This window comes from Ciona robusta, chromosome 14 (genome assembly GCF_009617815.1).
Source record: "Ciona robusta chromosome 14, ASM961781v2".
Taxonomy (NCBI): domain Eukaryota; kingdom Metazoa; phylum Chordata; class Ascidiacea; order Phlebobranchia; family Cionidae; genus Ciona; species Ciona robusta.
The window spans coordinates 2,490,994-2,515,411 of NC_143248.1; the positions used below are offsets into that span (position 1 = coordinate 2,490,994).

Here is a 24,418-nt window from a genome sequence, read left to right on the forward strand (position 1 = left end):
TAACCCAATTTACACATTATCAACATGCGACAATGGACAAGTGGTCACATACGATTCAAAATGGCGCGCTTCAATTGGCTTGAATTTTAAACACCAGATGCGCAAAGGAAAACTAAAGTTATCACACAGGTTTAACACCTCGTGCCAGCTTACAAGTTACCATGCATGTTACTTTGTGGGTGATTATAATATTTTAAACTTTTTTAGGAATAGCTGATAATTTGGACAGCTGAGTTGGAGCAATTGTCGTTAACTTTCTTGCCCAAGGACACATACGCCCACAATGATAGCAGCGACGAGTCTTAATTGAACCGATTAGCTCTGGGTTGGTCTACTTGAAGTTTCTATGGATTTGGTCGTAACAGGCCATTAACATAGTAAATAGGTTAATGTTAAATGTTTATAAATGAACAAGCACCGCGGAAGTCTTTTTAATTTAGCGAATTTAAATGTAATTAATATTCGCAGAATAACTTACAGTGAATCTATGTTTAAACCAAACTTTAGAATTATAGTTGAGCAAAAATGGCTGCAATTAGATTTCATTCGGTACTTATATGCCTGGTAGCTGAAATAATAGAATAGAAGGTTATAGAATATTTTCCTTAGTTTTCGGGTGTGTTTATACTTTTAAATGTACTGAAAATACAGTTGAATTAAATCAATTTCTATCGTTCGTCCAAACTACTGGAGGAAAGATATGATTGCTGTATTGATTATTGTATGTTGGGTGGAGAAGATGGGACATCTTTTCATTCTATTTTCATGTCCCATTTGGTAATAAACAAAGAACATACAAAGAATTACAGAGACCGTTATTAATTGTTTAAAGCACGATCAGGCTATTTGGATATTATGTGCTAAAGGTGTCCCGTCTTTCCCCACCCTATTATATAGATTGTTCTACTGTATGCACCGAAATAGCATGAATAAATTCTACACTTTTATTTGACTAATATTTATAAGGCATTGAACACTTATATCTACACAACAACAAGACAACACATATCTACGCACAAAGACGCGTATTCTACAACTAAAGAGTCTTCAGGATTTGGCACGAATGGTTCTACCAGTATTGCTGACGACTGTTGTATCCATGACCTTAGCTGGGATAACCGTCGTTGCAAGATCGTCGGTTAAAATCTTGACCATATGCACAACTGTTGTAATCGTTGCCGTATGCTCCACTCGTGGATCGGCTTGCGTCGTCATATCTCGACGATCCACTGTGGCGTTCGATGTCAAATCGAACATTGCGGCTGCAACCAGGAGTTGAATCATTTTGTCCTGAGCCGTTGTAAGAATTGCAAACGTTGTTGCCACTGTTGCCGTAGTTGCTTCCGTGTGCGAAATTGGAAAGAGAAAGAACCAAAGCTGATCTTGAAGGCAAGTAGATCTATAATACAGATAAACAAGTTAAAAAATGAGCGTTGGTTAAAATCACTTGGTAAAAATATCTTACCATCATTGAATTAGGGAAGTTGTCGTAGTGACCAGTCTTGGCGTGGAATTCAACATTGGCTTGGTTTCTGCTATGACCACCGAAGCAACGATCATCAGTATCCAATAAAATTTTGTAACTATAAATAATATTTTAAACTGTCGGGTTAAATATTTTTGTATATAGGAATGCATAAACAATTTTCGTGGCGAAATACCTTCCGAATTTTTCAACTGGGATTCTGTAATCTGGATAACTCTTCATTGGGTGAAAGTTAAAGGCGAAAATAAGTCCAGCACGTTCGAACACGAACACCTTGTCGCTTTCCTGTGCTCGAGTCACTACAGCCTGTTATGTGAAAAGTTTTCATAATATCAATTTGAATATGTCGTTTAAAATAATTTACTTGATTTGATTTCAACCATCCGTATCGCATTTCTGTCTTGTTCATAGCTCGGTCGAATCGGTTTAGAAATTTGTATCTGAGTTGTTGGTTGTCAGCTAGATGGAACTGTCTTCGAGCGAGTTGGTAGCTGTCATTATTTGAAGGGGAAGGAAGCTCAACCCAGTCAGGATGGCCAAACTCATTCCCTATAAAAATGTATTACAATATGAGATATATATTATGAGATACAGGGTATAGTTATATTATTGGCAAATTCGTTTACATCACTCACCAATAAAGTTAAGAAATCCTTGTCCAGCAAACGCGTGAGTAAATAACCGAGTCATCTTGTACAGACTCAACCCACGATCTAAACATGGAGTCAACTGTTGTGATTCCGACATTGACGAATCTCCGATCAATTTACGACTCATTGTCATTTGACCAACTTCGTTCTGAGAATTACAAGAAGTGGATTAAAACAATCAATGTGAGATAAAACACACTAATATTCATCTTGTGATACATGTTTCTCAACAAACCTGTTCGTGATGTTCTGTAAACATGATTCGTTTTTCTTCGACTCGGTTTTCTCTGATCATCTGCCTGATGAAATGCATATTCCAATCTTCGTCTCGCGTATCATTCAATAACTGTTGTACACATGGCGTTCATTTACAACTGTTACGAAGTTAAATGCTTTTGAGTTAAGTGCGTAGTCGTTATAGACAAACCTTCGCCCAGACATTTGCAGCATCTTTGCAAAGTCTGTAGTCGAATCCAAGTCCTCCTTCGCTCACGGGTCTGCAAAGGGCTGGCATACCTGGTACATCCTTTAATTGAACAAGTTAGACATCTCGTTTAAACACATGCTGAGATTAAAATGTTTACCTCAGCAATGGTGATCACGTTCGGGTAGAAACTGTGAAGCATATCGTTCATCAACATGATGTAAGCCAAACCGTCAGTTTTTATTTGCATACCGAAGTATTGTGAGTCTTGATTATCACGGAAAGAAGATTGTTGAACTACTGAGAAAAAAAAACTTTTAGAATAAAAACTTCGCTCCAATATAATGGCATCACATATAGAATCCATATACATACCTTGTTTGGACGAGTCATGGAAGATCATTGATGACAATCCGTTGAATCTGAAGCCATCAACGTGATACTCGTTGACGTAATACCGCAATTGAGACATAAGAAATCGAAGAGTTTCCCATCTGCATGGTTTATATTTTAGGTTTATATAACAATATTTCCTTTTAAAATTATCGCATACTTTTTGTAATCGAAAATCCTGGTATCATGTTCGTTGTTAAAACCTCTAGCTCCTTCTTCAAAGAAGCAAGCCTCCGTTCCGTCAAACATGTTCAATCCATCCAGAACATTCTTAGATGCCTCTCCGTGCATAACGTCAACCATCACATAGATTCCCATTCCATGAGCAGTCTGTACAAGCTCTTTGAATTCTTCAGGCGTTCCGTACCGACTAAAATATTACATGCGTTAATAAACTGCTATGAATTGTTTAAGTTCGTTAGGTGGTTTCTGTTATTACCTGGAGGTGGCAAAGTAGTTGGTAACTTGGTATCCCCAACTTGGGTAGTAAGAATGTTCGATCACAGCCATGAGAAGAAGCGAGTTGTATCCCTGATCCCGGATGCGAGGGAGGATGTTTGATGTAAAGTGACGGTAGGTGGAAACTTCACAACGATCGGATGCGATTCCAATGTGTGCTTCGTAGATACGAAGACGATCCGGTTTGTTCGGTCGCGTATGAGTGATCTGCGGAAACAAACAGTGTTGAGAACAAGAAAGCTAATCATGCACGTCACTGTAATAAATTCAGACCTGTACTCGTTGTGACGAAGGAGGATTCCAGAACCTCCATTTGAATCCTTGGTTGCCCTCACGTTGAACAAGATACTTGGCCCATGGAGAAATTCGTTCGATTCTTTGGTTGTCTTTCGTTTCGATAACGATCGGTACAGAAGTTTAGATAAAATACCAGCAGCTTCAACATTTGTTTCATAATTTCTTCATAAACTTACCTTAAGCTCACTGCAGTGACGAATAGCACATGATCCGTCTCGATTTGGAGGAATAAAGAGTTCCCATTTACCGAACCCGATCTCCCGATATTGAACAAGATTCCAGTTATCTGTCAAACAATTTAAATCAGAAAGCTGTTGCTATTTTACACACGCCAGTAAGCCAATAACCAATCTTACTGAATTCTCCTTTCAAATAAACAGCTTTCGCGTTTGGAATCCATTCCATGCATCTTACTCCTCCGTCCTCTGTCATCATCACTCCGAACTCCTTGTGTCCCTGAGTAAATCGCTCCAAACCTTCCTCTCTTTCGATCGACATCTTAGTCTTCTCAAACATTCCATATCTTAGACAAAACCCTTCAGTTAGTATACCGAAATAAAACACGATGTATTACCTATCACACATACCTTGCCCGAATGTCGTCTTCGTAAATTCGAAGCTGAGGATAGCTACGAAAGAGATTCTCAATAGCGGGAACTCCGCACTGCTGCATAATTTGGTTGTTATAGCTTGAGCATTCCATGACGATAAGAGCAAAGTTGTCTTGAAGCTGATGATGATTTGATTGAAGCTTGAACTGAATGATGATGTCGTATCGTTTCGGTCGACCCTTTTATAGTCGAGTGTCTGATCTCTTTACAATTAAATCCTTGGGAATTGTTTTGAGCGGAAAGTTTTAAATCACTTTCCTGTAATTACGCTCCACTAGTCTAATTGCGATTTCGTAATCGTTTATCATTTTAATCCGCTAAATAGGAAACACGGGTATAAGCGTGGGAGTGCTATCGTATGTAATGCACTTGTTTAACTCGTTCAGTGCCATAATAAAGCCTACTAAAATATAGTTAAAAAATATTAAAACTAGAATGAAATGGTTGCAAACGTCAAAAGCGTACTTTTAGTTTGAGTACAAAATCACAATACATAAGCAAATCTATACATATACGTAATTTAGGATCATTTACCAACTGTTAGCTGTAGGTGTTTAAATTTTGTGCATGATGGCAGTCTAAAACTTTATATTGTGATTGCATATGACTTATAAAAACCTCCAGTTATAAAAGCAGGTCGTGACATGACAGTTAAATTCTATTTAATTTATTTTGTAAAACTAATATTTTAAGTAATAACTTGACAATTTGAGGGAATTGTTACAGGTGGAATTTTTAATCAGTTGTCAAATTATTAGAGCACAATACCATTGGCGGATGGTAGGCTAAACTACATTTAAGCCAAATACGATTTGTATAAGTAGTAATAAAAACATGTCTGTTAATTAAAACTTCCTTTCGCATGTAATTCAAAAGGATTTAATTGTAAACAGATTAGTCAACCTCGAGTATAAAAGGGTAGACCGAAACGATAGGACATCATCATTCAGTTTAATCTACAATCAAAGTATCATCAGCTACAAGACAACTTTGGTTCTTATCATCATGGAATGCTCAAGCTATAACAACCAAGTTATGCAGCAGTGCGGAGTTCCCGCTATTGAGAATCTCTTCCGTAGCTATCCTCAGCTTCGAGTGTACGAAGACGACATTCGGGGAAGGTTAATGTGATGTATATAATAATTGTGTTATATTTGTGTCGGTATACTAACTCAAGGGTTTTGTTTAAGATATGGTATGTTCGAGAAGACTAAGATGTCGATTGAAAGGGAGGAGGGTTTGGAGCGATTTACTCAGGGACACAAGGAGTTCGGAGTGATGATGACGGAGGACGGAGGAGTAACATGCATGGAATGGATTCCAAACGCGAAAGCTGTTTATCTGAAAGGAGAATTCAGTAAGATCCGTTCTGAACTCAATGGCTTGTGAAGAAAATAATAAGTTTTCTGATTTGAACTGTTTGACAGATAACTGGAATCTTGTTCAATATCGGGAGATCGGGTTTGGTAAATGGGAACTCTTTATTCCTCCAAACCGAGACGGTTCTTGTGCTATTCGTCACTGCAGTGAGCTTAAAGTGAGTTTATGAAGTAATCATTACACATATGTTAAAGCTGATGGTATTTTATATAAACGTTTGTGGTACAGATCGTTATCGAAACGAAAAACAACCAAAGAATCGAACGAATTTCTCCATGGGCAAAGTATGTTGTTCAACGTGAGGCCAACCAAGGATTCAAATGGAGGTTCTGGAATCCTCCTTCGTCACAACGAGTACAGGTCTAAATTTATTACAGTGACGTGCATGATTAGCTTTCTTGTTCTCAACACTGTTTGTTTCCGCAGATCACTCATACGCGACCGAACAAACCGGATCGTCTTCGTATCTACGAAGCACACATTGGAATCGCATCCGATCGTTGTGAAGTTTCCACTTATCGTCACTTTACATCAAACATCCTCCCTCGCATCCGGGATCAGGGATACAACTCGCTTCTTCTCATGGCTGTGATCGAACATTCCTACTACCCAAGTTGGGGATACCAAGTCACCAACTACTTTGCCACCTCCAGGTAATATCAGCGACCATCTAACCGACTTAAACAATTCATAGCAGCAGTTTACTAACGCATGCAATATTTCAGTCGGTTTGGAACGCCTGAAGAATTCAAAGAGCTTGTACAGACTGCTCATGGAATGGGTATCTATGTGATGGTTGACGTTATGCACGGAGAAGCATCTAAGAACGTTCTGGATGGATTGAACATGTTTGATGGAACGGAGGCTTGCTTCTTTGAAGAAGGAGCTAGAGGTTTTAACAACGAACATGATACCAGGATTTTCGATTACAAAAAGTATGCGATAATTTTAAAAGAAAAGAAAATATTGTTATGTAAAACCATAATAAATCTTGCAGATGGGAAACTCTTCGATTCCTTATGTCGCAATTACGTTATTACGTCAACGAGTATCACGTTGATGGCTTCAGATTCAACGGAATGTCATCAATGATCTTCCATGGCCCGTCCAAACATGGTATATGGATTCTACATGTGATGTCATTATATTAAAGTTCTATTCTAAATTTTCTTTTTTTCCAGCAGTTCAACAATCTTCTTTCCGAGATAATCAAAACTCACAATACTTCGGTATGCAAATGAAAACTGACGGATTGGCTTACATCATGTTGATGAACGATATGCTTCACAGATTCTACCCGAACGTGATCACCATTGCTGAGGTAAGCACTTTAATCTCAGCATGTGTTTAAAGGAGTCGTCTAACTTGTTCAATCACAGGATGTACCAGGTATGCCAGCTCTTTGCAGACCCGTGAGCGAAGGAGGACTTGGATTCGACTACAGACTTTGTAAAGATGCTGCAAATGTCTGGGCGAAGGTTTGTCTATAACGACTACGCACTTAACTCAGAAGCATTTAACTTCGTAACAGTTGTAAATAAACGTCATGTGTACAACAGTTATTGAATGATACGCGAGACGAAGATTGGAATATACATTTCATCAGGCAGATGATCAGAGAAAACCGAGTCGAAGAAAAACGAATTATGTTCACAGAACATCACGAACAGGTTTGTTGAGAAATATGTATCACAAGATGAATATTAGTGTGTTTTATTTCACATTGATTGTTTTAATCCACTTCTTGTAATTCTCAGAACGAAGTTGGTCGAATGACAATGAGTCGTAAATTGATCGGAGATTCGTCAATGTCGGAATCACAACAGTTGACTCCATGTTTAGATCGTGGGTTGAGTCTGTACAAGATGACTCGGTTATTTACCCACGCGTTTGCTGGTCAAGGATTTCTTAACTTTATTGGTGAGTGATGTAAACGTGTTTGCCATTGAAACTATATATGTATATTAACATTTGCATATATATATCATATTGCAATACATTTCCATAGGTAATGAGTTTGGCCATCCTGACTGGGTTGAGCTTCCTTCCCCTTCAAATAATGACAGCTACCAACTCGCTCGAAGACAGTTCCATCTAGCTGACAACCAACAACTCAGATACAAGTTTCTAAACCGATTCGACCGAGCTATGAACAAGACAGAAGTGCGATACGGATGGTTGAAATCAAATCAAGTACATTATTTTAAACGACATCTTCATTGATCTGATATCTAACAAGTTACCACATAACAGGCTGTAGTGACTCGAGCACAGGAAAGTGACAAGGTGTTCGTGTTCGAACGTGCTGGACTTATTTTCGCCTTTAACTTTCACCCAACGAAGAGTTATCCAGATTACAGAATCCCAGTTGAACGATTCGGAAGGTACATGGCCACGCAAGTTGTTTATACATTCATATATAAAAACACATTTAACCCGACAATTAAAAAATTATTCAGCTACAAAATCGTGTTGGATACTGATGATCGTTGCTTCGGTGGTCACAGCAGAAACCAACCCAATGTTGAATTCCACGCCAAGACTGGTCACTACGACAACTTCCCTAATTCAATGATGGTAAGATATTTTTACCAAGTGATTTTAACCAACGCTCATTTAACTTGTTTATCTGTATTATAGATCTACTTGCCTTCAAGATCAGCTTTGGTTCTTTCTCTTTCCAACCTCGCACGCGGAAGCAACTACGGCAACAGTGGCAACAACGTTTGCAATTCCTACGGCTCAGGACAAAATGATTCAACTCCTGGTTGCAGCCGCAATGTTCGATTTAACATCGAACGTGACAGTGGATCGTCGAGATATAACGACGCAAGCCGATCCACAAGTGGAACATACGGCAACGATTACAACAGTGGAGCATATAGTCAAGATTTTAACCGACGATCTTTCAGCGACGGATACTCCAACCAAGGTCATGGATACAACAGTCGTCAGCAATACTGGTAGAACCATTCGTGCCGAAACCTGAAGACTCTTTAGTTGTAGAATACGCGTCTTTGTGCGTAGATATGTGTTGTCTTGTTGTTGTGTAGATATAAGTGTTTAATGCCTTATAAATATTAGTGTCAAATAAAAGTGCAGAATTTATTCATGCTGCTGTAATGTATCAAATAGAATAATCAATGCAACAGTCATTCGTTACCTTCAGTAATTAGAAGAGTGGTAGAAATTCATTTATTTTTATCTTTATTGTCCGACCACTTTTTAAAAGTATAAACAAACCCGAACACTAGTGAACTTACCATTCTGTTATTTCTGCTACCAAACATATACTGAATAAATGTTGCAGCCATTTTGTAACTTCAATGAGCTCACTGGTATATAACATATTCATTTTATTCTTCTTTTCGATTACAAATATAGTAGGGTGGGGGAAGACGGGACACCTTTAGCACATAATATCTAAATATCCTTGCAATTCCTACTCCTAATCGTTTTTTTTTAACAATTAACAACGGTCTGTGGGAGTCGGGAGGATACGGTTTTATAATTCTTTGAATGTTCTTTGTTTACCACTAAATGTGACGAGAAAATGGAATGAAAAGATGTCCCATCTTCCCCCACCCTACTATATATAGTTTTAACAACAAAAGTACGAGGCTTATGGCATAACCGTAGTCGTTAAAACACAGTGTCTATAAAACATAGAAAGAACATTTGATGAAAAAATAAATTAAATCAATATTTCATTCATTTAATTATTTACATTCATCTTAATCTAATAAGACATTTTGCCACCAAAGCTTTATTATAACGATGAATAATTTGTAAAACATAATATCAGTGCGACCTGCGGTATGCCACAAAGTTGGCTTTTCTTTTATCACATCGTTTCTGAATTATGCGGGATTACTGATTGGTTTACTAATATTAGCCTTATAGGCTCATCGGAAAGCCATCTAAAGTTTCTTCGGTAAGCCATCTAAAGGTGGCTGTACACAGTATCCGGGCGAATTCGCATGCGAGGTCGTATGCAAACCCGTGTCCAATTTCGCATGCGGTAGCGAAATCCCGACAAAACAGACCAAACGGCCGAATTCCGGATACTAAGGCCACCTTAACTCGTTTGTGTGTGTTTCGTCGAATCGTCGATCGTGTGTAAATTTGGCAGAATCGATATTTTTTGAGTCAGTTCAATATTGGCTCTCATTTTAACTTGTGGCATTTTATTATACGTCCATACTGTATTATAGGATTTGTGGCGTCTCTTATATGCTTTCAAATTCGTAAAGGGGATTCGTATTCAGTAAGTTGCTTTTTCGTTTTAAATACTTTGTATGCGTTGTAGTATACCATCTTAACACTGCATACACGGTTGCTGACGCGAGATACCTAGGAAAAGGTGGAGAACGGCGTTCGGTTTGTCGTATAACGCCATTTTTGGTCTCACTTTGATGGCGTTTTTAGATCTTGCAATAATTTGGAGACACGGCGGTACCTGCAAATCGCCAAATCAAACATCGGTTTTGTTCCTATTATTATTCTTGGTTAGTTGATCCCATAATCAAAAAAGTAATAAGTGACACTAAAGATTTTTTTGCCCAATATTTTCAAAATCAAAATATATGATGGTTTTACCACGAATTAATACTATCATACAAATGCAAACGCATGTTTTTTATCGGGGATTATACAGGAATGTTAGTTTTTAAACGTTTTCATAGAGTGGGGAGAATGGGACACTTTTGCATTCTATTATCCCGCACCATCCTATAGTAAACAAAAAACATTCAAAGAACTATAAAACTAAATTTTCACGACTTCCATATAGAGTGTTGTCAATTGTTGGATATTTAGATATTATGTGCTAAAGGTGTCCCGTCTTGCCCACCGTACTATATATTGACTGTGTACCGGACGCTTCAATCCAAACATTATAAAACACATGTTACGCAGAGTTGTCAACGTCACATATAGTAAAACAGTAGCCAGCTGATACGTAGTTCTTTTGACCATACTTTGTTATTTAGCATCCGGTGGTATATTGCCGCACCGACGTGTACGCAACAGGCCTCTCGTGATTGTTTCTTTTTGCGGTGAGATTTACGTCAATTTATATAGAAACGTCACAGACTGCTGAGTCTAACGTAAGTATCAAAAGCAGTTTCCAAGCTTGAATCGGTTTACGAGGTGTATGGCGTTTTGTTGCCCTGAAATAAGTATTTTACTAGAAATATAAATTTAGCAATATTTGACTGGAAACACTATAGAAACAAAAGCAGTTCTCTTTTACATATCGGGTTGTTGCTAAATCATACAGTACTATATAAATGGCTGTATATTTTGAGGTTTAATCATGTTTTTCAGTTATCTTTTGTAAATTTTTTAGCAAGTTATGCTTTTAGTTAAGTAGGCCGTATCATCAAAGAAAGAGCGTATAAATGGGCATATGATAGAAATGCTCAAATGTAATCTAAATGTACCACCAAATTTTTTAAAAACGAAATAGCTTGTGAATTAAAGGCGTGTTAAAAAATCAAAGTTGCGGTAAAAAATCTGCCTCGCGAGAATGTGCGACACAAAATGCGATCAGTATGTTTGGATATTATGGTCTAAAGGTGCCCCATGTTACCCCACAGTAATATATGGTAGGGTGGGGGAAGATAAGGTGGGGGAAGATGGAAATTTAGCACATCATATTTAAACATCCTGATCGTGTTTCAAACACATAACATCGGTATGTTGGAGACTGTTCTTTGTTTACTACTAAATTGGACGAGAAAATAGTATGAAAATGTGTCCCATCTTCTCCCACCCTACTATATATAGGAGAAAATATAACATCAGATAAAAACGCGAGTAAAAATTCCCTTTTTTCCATTTCATTTTGACATATTTCACGCTCTTTATTTATAGATTCGCTCGTTTACATAATTCATAACGTCAACTCTGTTTTATAATGGCTTCGATGTAAAAATAAAAGCAGTAGTATTTTCTAATGAAATTAAATATTAAAACCTTCTTTGTAAATGCTTTCCGTTTAGTTTAAAATAACTTAGAAATTATAACACTTTGAATTTTTTATGTCCCAACCGAGTTTTTTTTTTTTTTTGATTTTTCAGTGTGTTTGGCCTGTAACAGAAAACTATATTTCTATAGTAACGACTTGCTTGGTGCGAATCTATCAATTATTGCAATAGCCGTACTGAGTTTTTAAGTTTTTGAAACATTTAGTACGGTTCTTGCAATGAATGGAAGATTTGCAGCGAGCAAGTCGTTCCCATATATTCTATTTTGCACAGCGTCACTTCAGTATACTATGATGATACGACCTATACTTAATCAAAAGCGACCTATGCTTAATTAAAAGATTTATATTTATATTACTGTACGATTCATTAGCAACAATCCCGCATGTAAAATAGAACTGCGCTTTTGTTTTTATAGTGTTTCCAGTCAAATATTGCTAAATTTATATTTCTAATAAAATACTTATTTCAGGGCAACAAAACGCTATACGTCTCGTAAACCGATTCAAGCTTGGAAACTGCTTCTGGTACTTACGTTTTACTCAGCAGTCTGTGACGTTTCTACATAAATTGACGTAAAACTCGCCGCAAAAAGTAACAATCACGAGAGGCCTGTTGCGTACACGTCGGTGCGGCAATATACCACCGGATGCTAAATAACAAAGGATGGTCAAAAGATCTACGTATCAGCTGGCTCCTGTTTTACTATATGTGGCGTTGACAACTCTGCGAAACATGTGTTTTATAATGTTTGGTTTGAAGCGTCTGGCCCACAGTCAATATAGTAGGGTGGGGCAAGACGGGACTCCTTTAGCACATAATATATAAATATCCAACACCCAATGGGAGTCGTGGAAAAAGTTTTTTATAAATATTTGAATGTTTTTTTTTTGCTTACTATTAAATGGGACGAGGTAATAGAATGGAAATGTGTCCCATTTTTAAATATAAAACAAATATAAATAAAATCTGTATATAGTATTAGTACCCCATATCTCTTAATAAAAAAATCAATCTAGAATAATTGTTACGCCGGGCGAGGTTTAAACTCAAGTGTAAATTTACAGCCAACGCGTGTAGAAGATTGTACAAATCATATTTATACATATTCTTTACCAATCACTCAATTCTCATACATCATAAATCTTATTGAGTTATAATACATGTATAAATGGATTCCACCTACTGCTCCACAGTCACCAACGGCGTCTCAAAATCACTTAGCTGCTTATTTCTGGTTTGTTTTTGATCAATTTTGCTTAACTGTTGTAGTAAAAGGCTTAATTAATACTACTAATTTGTTTAATACGTGCTTGATCATTGGAGCTTTGCCCTCTTGTTTACGCCTTAATACTCGCGAGTGACGCAACAATGGGCGATTTTTCCACTTATTTAAAAATTAAATCGTTTTTTTGGGTTAATCTAAATATTGTTTTTACCATAAGATACCACAAATAGTACTATTACCTGAATACTTTTATATGAAGCAAACTTATATGAACGCGGTTCGAATTCATTTTTAATAACACACGAACATGTAAGTAAATTGCAAAGTCAAGTCTCGCTTTTCTCTCCCATATTTTAAAAGGGAATAAACTACCCGTTTGTTTTGATACGTCCAAATAAAACGTCATGGGAGTGAAGGAAAAAGGTGCCGCTGCCTCTCGCCTTGTAACTATGCTCGCGTGAACGTGTGATGTTATGGAAATTGATTTTGGAGTCATAAAAACGAGTTTTACGTTTGGTTGAAGCTATTTTGAGAGCTCGTCATGAGAGTTTTCGGTATATAAGCTTCAGGTATACAATATGTATTCTTCAGAACCTTAATGTTCACTCATTGAATGTTTAACGATTAGTTAGGCAGGTGTGTATACATTATATGGTTATGAAAAACTTTTGTAAAGAAAATTTAGCAATAGGATTGTAGCCATAAACCTAAAAGGTTGTAGCCATAAATTTAAAAAGGTCTGTTATCATCATTGCTGTCCAAGAAGTTTGTCTCTGTGTTTATGTGGTTTACATAGTTATATAAACAAACTTTTAATTCACAAAGTATAGCATGAGACATGCATTGTTTTTTAAGAGTTTAGGCATCCGTAAAGAGTAACAGAAGGCACTAATGTGAAGAAAGTTTTATTACAGTGATTTTAAACCCGTTAATTAGTGCCGTGTTGTACCGAATATGTCTTTTCAACGTAACGTCCGGCAGAAAGAAAAGAAACGAACGGAATGCATCAACAAGGCGTTTTCCGACCTTAGAAAGTGTATACCCAACGTACCGTCGGATACAAAGCTTTCCAAAATCAAAACCCTACATTTGGCGTCTTCCTATATTGCTTATCTATCGGACATATTAAAGCATTCCGATACCGGCGACTGTACGGGAGGAAAAGGGTTCCGCGCCGACTTAAAGGCTTTGAAATCCCGCGAACGTAGAAAGGGTTTCAGAAAGGTATACCAAGCTCGTTAAATCTTTCGATACCACTTTACTTATTTGTAAACATTGTTCAAGTCAACGTGTCGTTAATGAAGCGCTTTTAAACCATTTTTTAAACCTTGTGGCAGTTTATATGGTAATTTATTTAACACATATAGTAGGGTGGGACAGATGGGACACCGTTTCATTCTGTTTTTTTTTCTTCCCATTTGGTAATAAACAAAGAACATTCAAAGAATTTTAAAGCATATCTGAACGATTCTTATTAACCATTGCTATTAATTTTTAAAAACGCGATCAGGATATTTCGATATTGTGTGCTAAAGGTGTCTCCCGTCTTCCTCTACCCTACTATATATTAATCTAAGATCCTCTGTATGGAAAACTTGTACTGCGCCCTGAACCAGTTTTCGTTAAAATAAACTGTTGTATATTAAAGACAGCAATAAAGTTTAAAAATATTACAGGGTTTATCAGACACTCATAACGGAACAGGTACAACTCATCTAATTAAACGAGCTTCCAATGGTGGAACTGGGACATGTGGTACGGCAAGTGACGACCCAGAGAAACCTCGGAAGGGGAGGACCGGGTGGCCGGAAAAGGTTTGGGCCCAAGCGCTTGATATATCAGAACACCAAACTGCGGACAGTCTGGAGCAAAAACAGAAAATGGCGCCGATGACACAGACTGTACATTCGAACTCGCACTATCAGCAGGATGTATCGCATCACTACGGCGCTCTGGTTAGCCAGAGTTCATTTTACACCAAAGTTGATCTTGTGTTAAAAGACGACGACAGACCTTTGATTCAAGTTCCTTTTAACACGTACACGCAACCAACCCAGCCGATTGTCCACAACTCGAACGACGCTTCTGCAACTGCTTATTTTGAAAATGCGTTCAACGCTATGGGCAACTCGGTCTCGCCCAGCGTGAACCAATTGACTTACACCGAAGTAGGGTCCGATTATTCTCCGAGTTATTTTCGCTCAGAAGATGCCCTTCCAACAATCATGCAAGCGCCACTGTTTCATAATTTTCGGGGAGGCACGTTACCCTCTATTTCGACACTCTGCTGCGGTGATAAACTGACCAACCCTACAGTTGGCACACACTTTGCGCCTTTCATCGATGTCAACACAAGCATAGTTACCGGGGAAAAGATACTTGTAGACACCGAAACTTCTGAAACTGTGCAAGCTCAATCAAGCCCCCAGTTAACTGAGCTTCAGCCAGTATCAGTGGTAAAAATACCTGAATTAGAACTTGTATATTCGAAAACTTTAGACCCAAGAGAAATTCCGGGACACCAACAAGTTAAAAGTATATGAAAAAGTGAAGGGGAAAACTATCAATGTATGTATGGTAGGTTGGGGTAAGATGAAACATTTTTTTATATTTTTTCGTCCTATATTTGGTAGTAAACAACGAACATTCACAGAACTATAAAACCATATGCTTACGACTTCTATAAACCGTTGTTAATTGTTTAAAACACGTTTCGAATATTTGAATATTACATGCTAAACGTGTCCCGTCTTTTCGTACCCAACTATATATTTAAAAGTTCAAACCTAATACAATATACGTGCCTCTGTTGGTGTTGCTGGCCAAGACAACTCTCCAACTTATTATCGTTGATAGTAAACTGTGTTTTACTGGTATTTAATTTTCCTAAAATTGTAGCGTGGGCAATAAGGCTCTATCCTAAATCCCAGTTCATATTTTACAAAAAAATTAAACAGGAATACAGAAAATAAATATATGGTTGCTATATAGTGTGCCAATTTTTTAGTAAAACTTCAATAATTTCTGATAAAAATAGAGTGCGTTTGTATTGCCCATGTGTGCGCTTTTTTCCACTTTAGCGAAATATACAGCACAATACTTTAAACGAAAAATCGTTTCTGTTTTCGCATCGCAGTTGTTTTTGCAACAATTTGAAAAAAACATGACTCGCTAAAAATCTTTTCGGCAAAATTTCGTTGTTAGAGAAATCGCATAAGCAAAACTTCCATTTACAAAATCGTTTATTTTATACCTGGTCACTTGTAATCAAAGTCCTGTGAAATGTATGTCAGTATGAATAAGGGTAACGCTGTGAGAATGACAAGATGCGATAAACAAGCCTGAAAGATGCCAGGCCCAAGCACTACAGGGCAATCCACTCGTATCTGTATCTTGTTTCCCAAGCCATTTTCGTTACGTAACTATTCGTTGCGTAAGCGCTAAACAGTGTTTAAGCAGTTCATTAAATGGATGTAAAAATTGGAAATAAATTCTGTTGCACAACTGCCATAAAATCTATCTACTGACATATTGCATCAAATGTGACAAGAATTATTTTAATATTTTTGGTAAGATTTTACAATCTTAACGCCGTTTTTCCTTTGCCGGATTTTTCATTGAACATTCGTCTCACGCTGTAAACCTAAAACAAATCGTAAAAACATCTGTTAAAACAGAATCTTATATAAGAGGCTGTATGTAAGGCCGTAAAGGTTCGCAATGAAACTAAACTTGAAAAAAGATAATATATTAACTATTTAATAGTTTCCATACGAAATGCACCAATATGTTGATTTATTACTATATGTTACAATTGTAGGACATTTGAAAACATATGTATATCAATTCCCTAAAAAATGATCAACCACAAAGTAACATAATCAACATAAACTACTAAGCTGGCACGAGGTGTATGAAACAGAACACCCGTGTTTAACGACTATAGTTTTTCGGCCACACGAGAATAAAAAGTTACATTCATTCATTCATTCGTATACCTGTGCTAATCCAACGAAAAGGGTGACCAGTATGGTTGCCATTGCAGTTGAGCTGACTCTCCAAGCGTTAGAAACCAACGTGTCTATATCCCGATGTTTCATCGCTTCTTTGTGATGTTGGACCATTTTTACCACCATCCAGTTTTTGTTGATATGAAACACCTTGTCCTGCATGAAATAACATTAGCGTAATATGGTAAAATTCCACAGCAAAGCAACTAGGTTGTAGAAGTGTGCGCATTGATTGGATTTTCACATATTCGATGTTATTTCCGTACACTGTGTGTCAAATCGTGTTACGCGCCATGTTGCCGATATGGTGATTATAGTAGGGTGGGGAAAAACGGGACACCTGCAGCACATAATATCCAAATATCCTGATCAAGTTTTAGTTAAACAATTAACAATGGTCTATTAAACTTTTTGTATGTTAATATGTTAATGCGAATAGCGATTCGCATAAAGTCATCATTTGGTAACTCGCTAACGGCGTTATTTTGGTCATCGGTTTATGAGCGTATCAAAATTTAATTAAAGCTTCTTTTAGCAAAATATTGTTAAATCGTGTTTATAATATAATTTTTGATATTTTATAGTGCTATTACCAACAAAAATAAAAATATTAGGCACATAAAAGTGAAACTGTCCTTTCACCATATCTTTCTTTACTCGCATAATGCGAGTAACAACCAACCTTCTACAGCAGATTTTATGTTATGCGCACGTTTATGGTGTTATGCGTGCTAACTTTGTTCATGCGAGTACTTACGCCCATAATAGTTGCAAAAGGGTATATGGGAGTCGTGAGGTTACGTTTTATAATTCTTTGAATTTTTTTTGTTTACTACCGAATGGGACATAAAAAAAATGGAAAGGTCTCCCATTTCCCATTTTACCCCATCATGCTATCACTACATAATATCATTAGTTATGCCCTCGTGATTTTGCGGCGTTTTTTAGTTCTATCTTTAGTTTAGAGATGATTTCCTTATTCGTGCCTTTTATCGCACACATTTTGGCAGTTGTAAATAATTATGTACTTGCGGGCGGCGGCGAGCGTTGTTTACTGCGCGGTTTTCGTTGCTGTGTTTATTTTAGTCGGCGGCTTGTCTTCTTATATTGAGTTAACCTTTTATACTGTTATAGCTCCCGTATAAGTTGCCCATATATGATCGGCGTAAAATATAACACTGTAGAAAGATGAATGCCGTTTTAGCACAAAATATCTTATAATTCTGAGTCGTTTACCATGTATATATATATATATACAATCTTTCGTCGAGTACGGTTATATAATTCTGAAAATATGCTTTGTTAACTACCAGATGGCGCAATAAAAAGGAACAAATGGTCGATTTTACTTCAAACAACCTGTATAGTAGGGTTGGGGAAGATGGGACACCTTTTCATTCTATTTTCTTGTTTCAATTGGTAGTAAACAAAGAACATTCAAATAATTGAAAAACCGTATCTTCACAGCTCCAATAGACCGTTGTTAAATGTTTAAAACACGATCAGGGTATTTGGATATCATGTGCTAAAGCTGTTCCATCTTTTCCCAGCCTACTAGACTATTTTCATGTCCAGTTATACTTACAAATACTTGGTACATGGTAGTCATAAACGTTTCCGATTCGTTACTATTTTGGACTAATTCATGGAAAGTCGTAAACAACTGCTTGTTCAAAACAACAATATGAAAGTAGGCGAGTTTTGGGAATAAATGGTCTCCGGTGTTGTCAAGGCAGAACTCGTAAACGCCTGTAAAATGTTTAAACTTTATACTACGGTAGGGGGAGATGGGATACCTTTAGCACATAATATCCAAATATTCTGATCGTGTTTTAAACAACTAACAAAGGTTTATGCCAGTCGTAAGAATAGAGTTTTATAATTCCTTGAATATTCGTTGTTTACTACTAAATGGGACGAGAAAACAAATTTTAAAGGTGTCCCATCTTCACCATGGCCTACTAAAGACATCTTTAGTATAAGCCATGTCCTCAATCACCCTACTGTATAGTTATAAGTATTATAACTATAAATATAAGGATTATATACAATTTAAGCCTAGTTTCCAACCACCAACTGCTGTGTTGCAGCAGAGTGAACGTGTTTTATAAAACCTAACCGAGTCGGAATATTCAGTACAGATTATTGTTTATACGTTTCGTTGTCTATATAGTAGGGTGGAGGTCGTTGGGTGGGGGCGTTAAGATACAATTTCATTTTTATCGTCACATTTGGTAGTAAACAAAGAACATTCAAAGAATTGTAAAACCGTATCCTTACGACTCCCATATAGACCGTTGTTAAATTTAAAACACGATTACGTTATTTAGGTATTATGTGCTAAAGGTGTCCCTATATCGTTTCCCGCAGCAGCACTATATATCTATATGACTGTCTATGAGTAAAAAGCCGATATATTCATAACGAAGTATAACATTCTGAAAACGTCGTATGTGCATGAATTTAATTAGGGACAAACATAACCTATGCTAGACCCGAAACAATTTTGAGCATGCCATGACACAAGCTTACCTTTTTCGGCGCATTCAACTTCAAACTGCTGTTCGTTTTTTGGCTCTGAGCTTACAAGTAAACGAGTTCCATTTGGCGAACTTACGTAACCAGAGAGTAAGCCTTTGTTGGCAACACCTCCTGACGTCGCCATCTGTGAATATAAAGTACATGGTAAACCTATTTAGCGAGAGTTGAATGACTGGATTAATGCAACTTACTTTATCCTCGCGTGGCCGGAAAACGGCAGTCGTTATAACACGAGTGCTCTGTTTCATACACCTCGTACCAGCTTTTACGAGTTACCAGGTATGTAACTTTGAGGGTGATTTTTTTTGTTTGTTTGATAATTTGAACAACCCATTAGTTACCACTGGGTTGGAGAAATTGCTATTAAGTGTCTTGCCCAAGGGCACATACGCCCACAATGGTAGCGGCGACGAACCTAGAACCTCCAGCGTAACTTAATTTACCTCGAAACCGACTACAAGTTCGGCGCCAGCTGCGCAGTATTGGAAGTAGCATTCAGTGGACCCTGCTCCTACATATGTCTTGATACCGAATTCATGCAACAGCGACCCACGTTGCAGAGACCTGAAAAACTCATTCGCAAACTTGGTCCCGTACAGCTGCTGGTTCATGTCTGTAACATAGGTATTTCTAAGTAACTTGTAACGGAGTGTATACCTTTGCATACACTCTCAATGCAACTCTAGGTAGGAATTTTGTTTTTAATTGTAAACGTGTTTTAACAGCTGTTGTTTTGTCGCTATATCCTGTCTCTTAGTTTTAAATATTTCTTAATCTTCGCTACTGTAATCGAAGAGGAAAATAAAGTTAATACATTTTTATTATTATATTATTATTAATATTCAAGCATAAACTGATTTTGAATATTATTATAATGTCTGTTTTGCTATTCTAGTTAGAATACTTTCAACAAAAGAATAGAGATGGTACTAAAAGCAAGTATTTTCGTTGGCGTATACAATACCTTCGGACGTATACCCTTCTTGTGCGCATGCGCATTGCAGAAACACCAAAAACAACAATAAAAGTTGCATCTTCACATACACCTTACTGCTTTATGTTTTCTGCCTACTATTGGATATATCTTTGTTCATATGGCAGCACAGTGTGTATCTGAATTCAAACCGAGTGAGGAAACGATTAGAGCCGTTTCTAGTTATTTTGATGGAAAGAAGGCATTTTATCATGTATCCCTTTACTTGGTAAAGGGCAAACGAACGGTATGACGGTACTTACACCGAAGATTTTATCCATAGCTTATTTTAACGACTGTCGTTAATCGTTTTGTTGTTAAGTTTCTTCTATTCGCCCTATTAAACGATCTTCGCTACGTTTTCCAAAAAAAAATAGATAATAAAATATGCTGTGTTATGTAACTAAACGGTGGTGACACAACTGAAAAACCGCTTCGTGAAATTAGTTTTTAATGTTTAGAAATAACTGTTTTACAACGGATAGTTTTATAACGCAGCATGTTACGCCACAAAGGATAAAGCTTAAATACAGTATTTTCCACTTACATTCATTTAACTGTTACGTTTGTTTTGCAGACTAAGTTGATTGGGAGTTTTAAACTGACTTGGGAGTTTTAAATGTAACAAAATACAAACTGAAAGTTACAATAATGGTTTCGTTCACGCGGTCACGCCAAAGCAAGGTATAGATACATGCCGCATGTGGCCAGTAGGGGTCCATGTATGTGCTTTCATATTTTGCCTGTAGTATGTTTGTCTACAGCAACAATTTCGGACAAGTAACTGCATAGAAGTAGCACTGCTATTTTAATAATTACTCTAATCCCAAACTGCAAATTGCTTTAAAAACACCGTCCTCTTGTATTTTTGTTTACTACAGATCGCCTCTGTTAAAAGCATGATCGCATCATGCTTTTAATAATGACACAATGTCAAAGCAGCATTTAAAATAGTCAAGTTTTTTCTAGAATCTTTTTTTGGTACTATTTATGTAATTGTTAAATCGTGTTTTTTTACGAGTTGTGTATACTAACTACCGTTTATTTAATGTTCTCAAACTTGTATTATATATATATATATTAGGGAAGGAGAACACGAAACAACTTAAGCACATAATATCCAAATATCCTGATCGTGTTTTAAACAATTAACAACGGTCTATGGGGGCCATGGGATACGGTTTTATAATTCTGTGAATGTTCTTTGTTTACTAAAGGTGTCCCATCTTCCCCACCCTACTATATAAAAAAATGTTGTTTTAATACCATACTAACTGAATAAACACACATACGTGACGTAATGTATACACAAAAAACTTGGTGTATTAAAATCAACACATGGCGGGACATCATTGCAAAATCTTGTTGCTGATACAAATCAGTACAAAGCAACATGAACGTTTACATGATTTGATTATTCCACTGTATTGTAGCTTTCACAAGTAAAAAAAAAGTTGAATGTTGAAAATTGTTCTTATCGGGCATCAAACACAACCACTGTAACAAAAAGAATGAAATGTTAAAACTGAATGATAAACATAATGTTAATAAACTCATATTTACCAGATATAATAACAGTCTATAAAAGCTGCCAATAACCTAGAAAATAGCGGTAATCTTAACTGATGACCAGTAAAAAATTCGGTTTTAAAAGGTTTCTTTAATAAAAAATTTGGTTTCTAAATGTATCTTTTATACTGTAATATTTTTTTGTGCAAAAGTGGAATGTTCGTGTCGTAAATTAACTTTAAAATAGCGTATCAGTGATATTAGATAGCGGTATCAGTAAGACCTTTTTAAACCAAAAATATTACTGGTCACCAGCTAAAGGATTAACGAGGATAGCTGTACAGTTGTTACGATTTTTTAGATGATTTTAGCTCACAAAAAAGGCTAAACAAATATTGAAAGATATGGACCGTTATAGCTTAAGTTACTACAGTGTTAGCTTCAAGGTCTTCTGAATTTGAAGCTCTGCAGTATAGGCTATATTTTAGTCTTGACAATAAACATAGTTTATTTAGTGGATCATCAAGACTCAAAGGTGTTTATAAAACTCATTTACGATTACTCTTTTAGTATATATAGTAGACCAGCGGTGTAAAAAGTGCCTATTTTCGATGCCGCCGGCATCGGCCGGATTTTTTTAAAACTGCCGGCAAAAAAAACGGCCGGCGTGGGAATCCGGAATTTATTTACTTCGCCGGCTGCGTAACATTTTGTTTTGTGTTAACGTATGCGTAAGTTACCTATTCGTGCAGTTCTGACGTAACAAACAGCTTTATATTATCATAAATCCGGCATTTATGCGGAGACTATGGCAATTGTGACCTAACATTACTAGCTATGTCGTAATGCACTTGCGGTATTTGATTGCGCCATAATAGGGATTGTGACTAATGTAATACGTAACAAGACGAACAAATATTTCAACTCGTGTTACGGAATATAAAACACAGACAATCTTAAAGCACTATTAAATTCCCGGTAATTATTATTACAAAGAAAATTCGTTGTAGGTAGAAACATGTGAGTTTTTTAAACTGTAGTTGGTAATCGCCGATTAGTTTTATAGTTTTATTAAAGTAGCAATCCTAGTAAAGTATTCCTTGCTGAAACTAGCGTCTGTTATTAATTTCAATGTTGACCGGACAAAGTTTGTCGCGCGTAGTATAAATGACACTATGCCGTATTTATTAGAAAAGCTCAGTAGCAAAACTTTAATTTTACGGCTAAATGTTTAGTCCTGTGACACTTACGCGTGTGTTACACGTGGAAATCGTCGCGGAAAACAGACTTTGATCGGGAAAAGACGAAACATGATTGACACATTTTTAATTAAATTCCTACGCTACGAAGGACCGCGGGAGAAACCATAAGGCTTATATCCAAAAGCCTCGTACATGGTGAAAGCGGCACACGAACGCGGGGCTATAGATAGAGATGCAAAATTTGACGTCAGAACACAGGCGCCGGAAAAACTGCCGGAAAAATATAAATGCAAACTGGTATCGGCCGGATTTTTATTTTTTACATGCCTGTAGTAGACTGAATGTTTCCAAATTGTTGTTTTATTCTTTTTAGTTTTGTTTTACCCTAACCTTTGTAATATTAAGGGCACACCAAGGGGGGGGGGGGGGTTTATTAAGGGCACAAATAATATTAAAGGCACACCAAAGGGGGGGGGGGGTGAAATTTAGACATAATGCTTACTTCTTTTTGTTCTTTTCTTATACATAATCCTGCAACCACATTCTCTGCATCGAATTGGATCTCGAGAACGAATTTCATTTTCTTGATGACATTCTGGAACAAGTTGCTACTTTAGTACTATGGTATTATTTCAATACAACAAAAATAACTATATATTCAAAATACAATAAAAATATGGGTAAGGATTAGTGGATTACCAAAAATGTTATATCTTAAATCTTAATTAGGCTATTTTATGCGTATTGATAAATTGATATTAAGTATTTCTCAAGTAGAATAGGTTACAAACTTGAAGGTATACACATGGTTGGTATATATAGTCTATAGGTTATATATATTGTTATTATCGTATTCGTATATAGAAATGCTTACCACCGCAAATGTAAACCATCGCTTTTGGCTGTCCTGCAACCGGTTCTTCTCCGGGTCTGGGGGTTCGGCCAGGCGTCCGACCAGAAGGGCTTTTACCAAAAGAACTCGCGGGGGTAGAAGACATATTATATAGCGTATAACTGTAGTATAACTATTAACCGTGGAACTTTTCCAAACACAACTGTTCACGTTTTTATAAAATATGGGGAATCCCCAGCCAAGGTAGCGCGAAAATATAACGGATACGATGAAGTATCTAATATCTAAATTTAACAAATTTTCTTTTATTTTATTATTTTAAAAGAACATTCAAAGTTGGGTTTGCCTTTATGTAGACACAACTGTTTTATACGTTTAGTCTTATGTTAGTTATATCCACAACAACTAAATA

General features: G+C 36.7%; 5 protein-coding genes across 7 annotated transcripts; 2 read left to right on the forward strand and 3 right to left on the reverse strand.

The window, feature by feature from the left end:
* Positions 1-698: 698 nt before the first annotated feature.
* Positions 699-4,490, reverse strand: LOC149724908 (1,4-alpha-glucan-branching enzyme-like). 2 transcript variants are annotated; one of them, XM_089891844.1, is made up of 15 exons: positions 4,297-4,490; positions 4,066-4,232; positions 3,886-3,995; positions 3,686-3,817; positions 3,393-3,619; positions 3,114-3,323; positions 2,936-3,054; positions 2,721-2,860; positions 2,564-2,662; positions 2,372-2,482; positions 2,122-2,284; positions 1,851-2,035; positions 1,662-1,792; positions 1,466-1,583; positions 699-1,399 (listed from the first exon to the last, which is right to left on the reverse strand). In XM_089891844.1, the coding sequence occupies exons 1-15, from the start codon at positions 4,410-4,412 to the stop codon at positions 1,106-1,108; spliced, it is 2,322 nt and encodes a 773-aa protein (XP_089747970.1). In that variant the 5' UTR covers positions 4,413-4,490; the 3' UTR covers positions 699-1,105. The 2 variants fall into 2 exon arrangements, with proteins under 2 accessions (XP_089747970.1, XP_089747971.1); XM_089891845.1 differs by having other exon boundaries at positions 700-1,399; positions 2,721-2,857.
* Positions 4,491-5,242: 752 nt separating this feature from the next.
* Positions 5,243-8,808, forward strand: LOC149724909 (1,4-alpha-glucan-branching enzyme-like). 2 transcript variants are annotated; one of them, XM_089891846.1, is made up of 15 exons: positions 5,243-5,441; positions 5,511-5,677; positions 5,748-5,857; positions 5,929-6,060; positions 6,127-6,353; positions 6,426-6,635; positions 6,698-6,816; positions 6,882-7,021; positions 7,080-7,178; positions 7,260-7,370; positions 7,458-7,620; positions 7,709-7,893; positions 7,954-8,084; positions 8,160-8,277; positions 8,341-8,808. In XM_089891846.1, exons 1-15 carry the CDS (start codon positions 5,326-5,328, stop codon positions 8,665-8,667), a joined length of 2,355 nt encoding a protein of 784 aa, XP_089747972.1. In that variant the 5' UTR covers positions 5,243-5,325; the 3' UTR covers positions 8,668-8,808. The 2 variants fall into 2 exon arrangements, with proteins under 2 accessions (XP_089747972.1, XP_089747973.1); XM_089891847.1 differs by having other exon boundaries at positions 6,885-7,021.
* A 4,661-nt stretch (positions 8,809-13,469) lies between these two features.
* LOC149724910 (uncharacterized) lies at positions 13,470-15,920 on the forward strand. Its single transcript, XM_089892882.1, has 2 exons — positions 13,470-14,142; positions 14,595-15,920. Exons 1-2 carry the CDS (start codon positions 13,873-13,875, stop codon positions 15,459-15,461), a joined length of 1,137 nt encoding a protein of 378 aa, XP_089749008.1. The 5' UTR covers positions 13,470-13,872; the 3' UTR covers positions 15,462-15,920.
* Positions 15,921-16,142: 222 nt separating this feature from the next.
* Positions 16,143-20,605, reverse strand: LOC149724911 (transmembrane emp24 domain-containing protein 5-like). The gene is made up of 6 exons (XM_089892884.1): positions 20,434-20,605; positions 19,913-20,082; positions 19,461-19,593; positions 18,514-18,677; positions 16,917-17,084; positions 16,143-16,561 (listed from the first exon to the last, which is right to left on the reverse strand). The coding sequence occupies exons 1-6, from the start codon at positions 20,501-20,503 to the stop codon at positions 16,496-16,498; spliced, it is 771 nt and encodes a 256-aa protein (XP_089749010.1). The 5' UTR covers positions 20,504-20,605; the 3' UTR covers positions 16,143-16,495.
* A 1,135-nt stretch (positions 20,606-21,740) lies between these two features.
* LOC149724912 (DNA-directed RNA polymerases I, II, and III subunit RPABC4-like) lies at positions 21,741-24,247 on the reverse strand. The gene is made up of 3 exons (XM_089892885.1): positions 24,028-24,247; positions 23,656-23,748; positions 21,741-21,939 (listed from the first exon to the last, which is right to left on the reverse strand). Exons 1-3 carry the CDS (start codon positions 24,149-24,151, stop codon positions 21,917-21,919), a joined length of 240 nt encoding a protein of 79 aa, XP_089749011.1. The 5' UTR covers positions 24,152-24,247; the 3' UTR covers positions 21,741-21,916.
* Between the last annotated feature and the right edge of the window lie 171 nt (positions 24,248-24,418).